Source organism: Centroberyx affinis, unplaced genomic scaffold (genome assembly GCF_046629955.1).
Source record: "Centroberyx affinis isolate AG114_WGS23_722 - 3 ecotype Tasmania unplaced genomic scaffold, CSIRO-AGI_Caff_v1 ptg000170l_1, whole genome shotgun sequence".
Taxonomy (NCBI): Eukaryota; Metazoa; Chordata; class Actinopteri; order Beryciformes; family Berycidae; genus Centroberyx; species Centroberyx affinis.
Window position 1 is genome coordinate 1 of NW_027278867.1, and position 8,673 is coordinate 8,673.

An 8,673-nucleotide genomic window follows, 5' to 3' on the forward strand; every position below is an offset into this window, starting at 1 on the left:
CGTCTACGTATTTAACTGAATGTAAGGCAATGTTAACTCTGAGTAAGTTCATGTATGGGTCAGGTGGTCGTATATTGTCCCAAAGGCCATGTGGGACCCTTGGCATGGGTAGTTGTTGCTCTCATATTTATGTACCATTGCAACAACACCATAAAAAGGCTACAGAGCACTGTTGAGAGATATAAGACAAAAAACATGAACAAATGTTTTTATTTTGCATAGGTCCAGTACTAACAGGCAGAGATACCAGAGGTGGGGGCAGCAACCTTTCAAAAAAAATGTATAGCCACCTTCCTCATACATGGCCTTGCTGAAAAATTGGCCCACTGGGATACAAGTAAAGGCCTAATGAATTCCCCCCAATGCAGCCTTACTGTACCAGGGGTGTGGATCTTTTTGTTTGTAGTAGGAATTGACCCACCTTTTTACTCTGGGATAAGGTACACAAAAATGTGCGTAGCTACCAAGGAACGAGTAAGGAACAAATCAGGAATTAACTTCTAGTTAACAGGGAGTTCCTGAATGACTCTGAATCAAGTACTATATGGTACATAATGACAAGTTACTTAAGAACAGACTAGATACCATGTTAATGAACCAGTATCTAATGATTAGTTCCTGGATATCTGTGAATGCACATAATGACCACTTACTTACTAAGGTACTAAATAGCATGTAAACAATAACAAATCATTACTTCCGTATTACCCCCATATTAGTTACTATTTTTGTGTCCCCTCAAGTAAAGTAGAGCATCATACTGAGTTGTTATTAGGGAATGCATTATTTCTTCATGATTATCTTACCATTACTTACCATTTTTGTGTCCCCTCAGGTAAAGTTGAGCATCACCCTTCCTAACCGACAAATAACTACTGATTTGTTCACGGGTATGCATCATTACTTCATGATTATCTTACCATTAGTTACCATTTCTGTGTCCCCTCAAGTAAAGTAGAGCATCATACTGAGTTGTTACTAGGAATGCATCATTACTTCATGATTATCTTACCATTAGTTACCATTTTTGTGTCCTCAAATAAAGTTGAGCATCACCTTAACAGAATAAAGCACCAACTGGTCCTCACCAAAATAATGCAGTTTAATGCTGTAAATTGTGAGCTGTCTAAATTTTGAACTATTTGGTTACTAAGTCCTTGCTTTATAATTCCAATTGTCAAGTCTAATTGAGAACAGACGTACAGAAGTACATGACTAATACACAGTATATAGATTAACATTTTTATGCAATGTAATATCAAATGTAATAAAAATCGTATTAACAATCACCTACACAAATTTAAAAAACAAAACACCAACAAAACACCATTTTACAGACAGAGAGTATGACATCAGTGTTTGCTAAAGGAATATTCTATCCAGTCTAGAGCCTAAGCTAAAGTAATTCAGTAAGTGTTTCAAAGTGAATACTGTGACACATCAATTTACACTGTATGTACTGTGCCTATACATGTCTTTGTATTGCAGAGGTGGATGGAGACCGACAAGAGCAGCTGAGTGGATCATTGATGAGGATCATTTAGGGCTGGGCGATAATTCAATATTATCGTTTATCATCTTTCAGTGGAATCATATTGTGATGAAATGAAGATATTTTGATATCGTGACACACATTTCTGCTGTCTAAATTGATGATGACAAGCAAATTTTACTTAAAAACTCTGATAAAATGAGGTATGGTAGGAATATTATTTGAAAATTTCAGTTTTGTTTGACACCACACCTAACATTAACATTCGGTTCAATGAGATGAACATTCATTTGATTATTTAACGTGATTTTGCATACATGAACCATATCGTGATATATACTGATATCGAGAAAAATCCTTATGATTATCATGATATTGATTTCAACCATATCGCCTAGCCCTAGGATCATTGTGGAGCAGATTGTTGAGGACCATGAGGGAAAGGACATGGAGGAAGAAGACCAGCTGGATGCAGAGCTACGATGAGATGAGCCCACAGAACTTGAATGGATAGAGCGGTCATTCCTATTAAAATCAGCATTCCTGGATGGTCAGAGCAGGGGACATTTTTATGTGTACCATTGGACTAGCTTCTGTAGAAACCGACTTGGCTGAGGCGAGAAGTTTTTCAGCAAACCAAAGCAGTGGAAACCCGGTGGAGGCTACTTACAGCTGAAATAAGTTGTCACTCGTGCCACAACTAGGTGTTGGTCTTTTACCAGTTGCTGCTGTCTTTTTAAGTAGGTCAAAATTTTGACATCTGTGTATCTACTACAGACATTTTAACTCCAGAACTGTTCTGCTTTATGACAGTTCAGTGTTTTGCAAGTTTATGGCTGTTTTTACATTTGAATGATGGCACAGGTGTACATGATGTCGTGTTTAAAAAGGCTAAGACTCAATACACTTTATTAGTTTTCTTTTTTTATCTCTGATGTCTGTAAAATGGGTGTTATTTTGTTTTTTTAAATTTGTGTCGGTGATTGTTGTTAATATGATTTTTATTACATTTAATATTACATTGCATACAAATTTTCATCTATATACTGTGTATTAGTCATGTACTTGTCTGTTCTCAATTAGACTTGACAACTGGTATTATAAAGTCATGACTTAGTGAGCAAATAGTTCAAAATTTAGCCAGCTCACAATTTATAGCATTAAACTGCATTATTTTGGTGAGGACCAGTTGGTGCTTTATTCTGTTAATAAGGTGATGCTCAACTTTACTTGAGGACACAGAAATGGTAAGTAATGGTAAGATAATCATGAAGAAATAATGCATTCCCTAATAACAACTCAGTATGATGCTCTACTTTACTTGAGGGGACACAAAAACAGTAACTAATGGTAATATAATCAGAAAATAATGATGCATTCTTAGTAGCAACTCAGTATGATGCACTACTTGAGGGGACACAAAAATAGTAACTAATATGGGGGTAACAAGGAAGCAATGATTTGTTATTGTTTACATGCTATTTAGTACCTTAGTCAGTAATTAAGTGGTCATTATGTGCATTCACAGATATCCAGGAACTAATCATTAGATACTGGTTCATTAACATGGTATCTAATAGTCTGTTCTTAAGTAACTTGTCATTATGTACTATATTACTTGATTCAGAGTCATTCAGGAACTCCCTGTTAACTATTCGTTAACTAGCAGTTCGTTCTTGATTTGTTCCTTACTCGTTCCTTGGTAACTACGCACGTTTTTGTGTAGGCTACCTTATTGTAAAGTGTTACCGATTTTTGTTAATAGTGGTGGTTGTTTACTTTATGACAATCACCAGCAGGAGTTCATAGTTTAGCCACCTTTTAATTTACCTCTACATCATTGCTCATACCTCTGATCTTACTGAAGCATCACGGTCAGCCAACCTGTTGATCAAATCTAATATTTTTACGCGTGGGGCTCTAATGACGCAATCTAGTGTCTCATGGTGCGGAGAGGGTGTGACACAAGCCTTCATATTTCTCTGATGTGAGATAGGATCTCCCAGAACAACACGAACACAAGCAAACAGAGCAAACTCAGTGAAGTAACCTAGTCACAGGACGATGAGGACCTCCCAGTGCCAAAGCCCCGCCGCCCCGCGCGCAGCCTCCAGCAGCCCGCACAGCCTCAGCAGCAGCGCCATGAGTCCGCTCAGCACGGCCAGCCTCGCGCTCGCACTCCTACTCATCTTAGCGATCCCAGTCTGCAAAAGTAAGTTCTATAGGATTTTCTTTTTTCTTTTTTTTCACGCAAACAAAACCCTGATCGTTTTGATAGCATTTGTTCTCTAACATTAGGGATGCAGAAAGTGTAACTTTGCTGAGAATCTTTCCTTTGAAGTTGTTCCCCTCTAAAGCAGCTTACATAGGTTACATAGGTTACAAGAGTTTTGTTTTTTTAATTTCCATGATCTATCTATCTATCTGTCTATCTATCTATCTATCTATCTACCTATCTATCTATCTATTTAAAGTGGGTAAACAATGAACTCAAATGGATGATCACCACATAAGGTGAACCACTAAAATAAACTTTAAACATACAATAACAATAACAACAACAACAATACTAATACTAATACTAATACTAGTACTAGCCTACTACTACTAATAATAATAATATATAATATTTTTCAATAATGTGTAATGAATAAATAATATGTAAATATTAATATCAATAGTGTTGGCTTTACTTTCCTTGAAACCTTATTTTCATGTAACTTTTATCAGAATGCTGCTGACTTATGCTGAATTTATATCATGATTTATATGAGTTAAAATACATACTTTGACAAAAAAAAAAAGTATTCTAGGTTCCGGTGGGTTTACCCTCCACTATATCCCAGCATCCATCCATCCATCCATACCTGTCAATCCTACTCTTGTTCTCTGACTGATGGGATGTCAAACAGCTAACAGAGTGAGTGGTGCAGAAATATGCAATGGGAAACGGTGCTCCGACAGCCGCTGACGTGAAGTGTCTACTAACAGTCATAATGTCACAAATGATTGAGATGTTTGTAGATGAAGGATGACAATCACATCAGTAGTATTTCCATGATGTCAAAGTGATCTTTGCATTGGCTCATATGTTTCTGGATTCACCATACTCATCACTGCTGGCAGGGTGGTGACGCTGTGTGCTGATGACATGCTTCCTTGGAGAGATTTAGGCTGGGTTGTGACTACATGGACTATTAAAACTAGAAGAGTTGATGTAAATCCATTTTTGCCCATTATAGAGCCGTTGGCAAATTCATACATGTTGTCAAAACCAGTTATGTGTGAATTGCACAGGAGGCTGCATAAGCACACCAACATGTTGCACAATAATTCCATGTTGTACAATAATGCCTTCCCTCCCTGCTAATGGACATCCACTGCAATCATGTCGCATTTCTATAAAATTGTCATAAAATAGTCATGTCAACGATGCTGTTCGTCATCACAAAATGTCCCTTTTGAACAGTATAGCAGAGGCAATATTGAACCGTTTCTTCAAAATCATAATGTCATATGGCTGTCTTTGCTGTGTTGCTGTAAAGAGAAGTGCACTATTGCTCTCAGAATATACTGTATGTGTATTATATATTTTGTAAAGATGTTATGAAAGCATCAGCATCTATCTCATGCCATGGCTGTTTCAGTTGTCATCATTACATTTATTGTGTATTTCTCTGTTGCTGTATGAAACAAAAGGTGCTCCAGCACAACTTCAACAAGACACAGTAGATCAGAACCAGCTACTCAGCCAGGTACACAACACCTGTTGTTTGTTTGTTTTTTTGTTTGTTTGTTTCTTTCTTTCTTTCTTTCTTTCTTTCTTTCTTTCTTTCTTTCTGTATATATATTTGTCTCTCAGAGCCTCTGTTCTGTTCCACAGATAGATGATGTGTGCTCATCCTACCTCTCTGCAGACCTGCCATTTCGGGTGAGTGGGGAGTGATAATGAAACAATCAAATGAAAACCCTGAGGGTTTCAGTAATCTGGGCTTTCTCTCTGGCATAGTCTTCATTTCTGTATACACATATTTACAAGTTTAGGACGCATTTATTATTTGTAACAGCAATTATTCTTTGTGGTTACTGTTCCAGGCATCTGATGTCTTAGGAGAACTCTGTGTCTTGATGCTTGTTCAGAAGTCAAAGGTACTTCATACTGTGTCTCAGGCATTTTATGTTTCCTTTATTAAAATGTTCCTTTATTAAAATTTAGAAGTGGATAACGTATCTCAAAACGTATCTCAGAAATGGATTCTGTTGTTGCATTTCTTACATGAAATGTCAGAGTGAAACCACAACACTGATTGTTAACCATCTTGTGTTCAGCGTTATAAATATATTGAGATTCATACCGTGACATCATTCCAAAGACTCAACATTTTGTTTCTTTTCAGGAGCTGAAAGTGCGAGAAAATAGTAAAAGGGTAAGTATGAATTGGGTCCTTTTCTATTTGAACTATTTTCCCTTAAATGGTCACTAGTAGACAATAGACTAGACCCATATAGAGACACACCATAAGATAAAACTTATTGACAAATTTGTTTGTGTTGGTGTGTGTGTCTGTGTGTGTGTATATGTGCGTGTGTATGAGTGGTCGGATCTTTTGTATATGTCATGTATGTGCAGTTTTTATTTCATTACACTAAACCACAAGGTGGTGCCTTATCAGAAGGGGCGGTAAGTTAGTTGAAAGTGAACTCTGCACTGCTATGTTGCTTGACATGAGAGAGCACCTTACGTTGTTTGAGAACGTGCACTTCTTGTAATATTGCACTTTTTAATGTGGAAAATGCCGCGAACGACTGAACACAGCACTCTGTTAGAGCTATTGTATTTCAGGCTCATGAATGCTCATGTATGTATGCATGTACACAAACACTGCAGACATGCCCATGGACACACACACACTCACAAACACACACACACAGCCCAGTACTGAAATGTAAAATGAAATCCTCCCCATCCTCTCACTTGCTTTAGCGCTCCCCTACCTCATCATGTTCTGCATGTCAGATGCTTATTCTCACAAACAGCCAACATTTTGTGTCCGGGGATGACAGCATGGCTCCACATCAGCGATATTTCTTGTTTGCATGAGAACTTGGATCATGCTTGCCCCTTCCATCTCTCCTTCACTCTGTCAATGATTGTAACAACACAAATATCCACTGAGAAACAGTGCAAAAGTTGTAGAAAAAATGCAGGGGAAATGAAAGGAATAGATTTAATTTCAAACATGGCCTGCAGAATCCATTCAAATTTCTATCCATGATTTTAATGGCATAGAGTCCTCTTAAGATTGAAGCATGTGTATTCAGCCCTTGCAGTACAGGTATTTGGTCATCAGTAGTTGCATTTGAGTATTTCTTCCACTGATGTGCAGGAGAATTCTGAAATATGAATGTACATTTGACAAACAGTTGATATTTTCCTAGCTAATCAGCAAATGTGTTTGATGAATATATGCAACTGAACACAGGAAATATTTTACAGTAATACAATAATATAGATGAAAGTCAACAATGACGACAGACCTAGAATGTTTACATTCTCTAGCATCAGATTGTTTTATATTTTTTGTGCATTTTATAGTCTTAGAAATTTTGAATCTTGTCTCACAAAGCATCCCAGGGTACACATTGGTTTGCAACATTTTGCAAGTGTAATATGAAACAATATTTCTGCTGTACATATGAAATATGAAGCTATATTGTCTTCTGCTTCAACACTTGAATAATATAGAATTGTGATGTGTTTATCAAAACATTGACACTGAGGCTGCAATGAACAAATAGTTGCACTCAGGATTTGCATTATGTTTGCATTTATGTGTCGCATGTCCATTGTGCAAACTCCATACGCATTTATTTTGAGTGGGATGTGTGAATTCTGCATATGATCAGTCCTCTTTGCAATCCCTGACCTCTCTCTCTCTCTCTGGAGCTGTTTTTCATAGTTACCCCATGTTTCTTCATGTTTGGTTCTGTGTGTTTGTGTGTGTGTGTGTGTGTGTGTGTGTGTGTGTGTCAGTCCCCCGTGTTGCACCCTCTCCTGCAGCTAGTTCCTCAACTCCATACCAGAAGAGAGAGAGGCATCTCAGTGAGCGTATGTACCACCCACATGTTTCAGTTCTCCATTCATTCTCCACTTGCTTTACATTATAATCTCATTGCCATTGATTGATGTAACAAAGATATCTTAATCCAGGATGCTTTGTTTTCCAGCATACATGAAATTGTATGCAATCAATGGCCATATTTAAATAAATCAAATTTTTTTTGGTGTTGTTTAGTGAGCACAAATGCGTAGTCATTAAATACTTAATTTATGTATTCAGACCTTTCAATTGCAGTGGGATCCTTGCATGAAAATTTAGGAAGAGCTGATGAATTACAAAATGTTACAATTTGTGAACGCATAATGGAAGTAGCGCACTGTATGTTTGTGCTGGATGTTAATACTGAAATGTGTATGATACATTCAATAATTGATTTAATGTATGTTTTGCTCTGCCTGAGCTACATGTGAATAATACTATGTTTCATATGCTCAGGTAGCTTTCCTCACTCTCTGTACAAGCTCTGCATTAGTTGTTCTTTCCCAAGCTGAGAGTAATTATGGTCTAAAATTAGTGCAGCTGACAGGTGAACTTATCCCTCATTGCTATCAAGCATTGACATTCACATAGAGGATACAGAGGAATTGTGAGAGGAAATGTGGAAAGTGTTTATGTTGGAGACTCCAGGTCTGAGCAAATGACTGAGTCTTGTTGGTTTTGCTCATGGGATGGAGCTGTGGAGGAGTTTGAGTTTTGAGAAACACGCAAGATATCCAGGCATGTGGCATCGCTGTTTTCAATATAAATTATTTGATCACTACAGGAGCAAAATGAGGAAATGGCAAATAAAAGGAGAGCATTCTCTTATTTGTAAGCTTTGGCAGCTAAACTCTGTGGTTGTTGTGTCTATGCAGGATGACCTCCAGGGACCTGGGGGAATCCAGAGCAGAGGTTACTTCCTATATCGGGTATGAACCTATGAACATGCTCATGTCATTGAAATAAAGCAACATTGAAATATTTTGTTTTCCTATATAATTTTTATAATAATGCAGTAACATTTTCTTTGTTTTTATACAGCCAAGAAATGGAAGAAGATCCTTAGAATATTTAGAGTAA

The 8,673-nt window shown here is 37.2% G+C and overlaps 1 protein-coding gene across 1 annotated transcript; it reads left to right on the forward strand.

Annotated features, from left to right (window-relative positions):
- The first annotated feature begins 3,556 nt into the window (after positions 1-3,556).
- On the forward strand, positions 3,557-8,673 carry nmu (neuromedin U). Its single transcript, XM_071534446.1, has 7 exons — positions 3,557-3,704; positions 5,192-5,247; positions 5,376-5,423; positions 5,588-5,641; positions 5,890-5,919; positions 8,469-8,522; positions 8,635-8,673. Exons 1-7 carry the CDS (start codon positions 3,557-3,559, stop codon positions 8,671-8,673), a joined length of 429 nt encoding a protein of 142 aa, XP_071390547.1.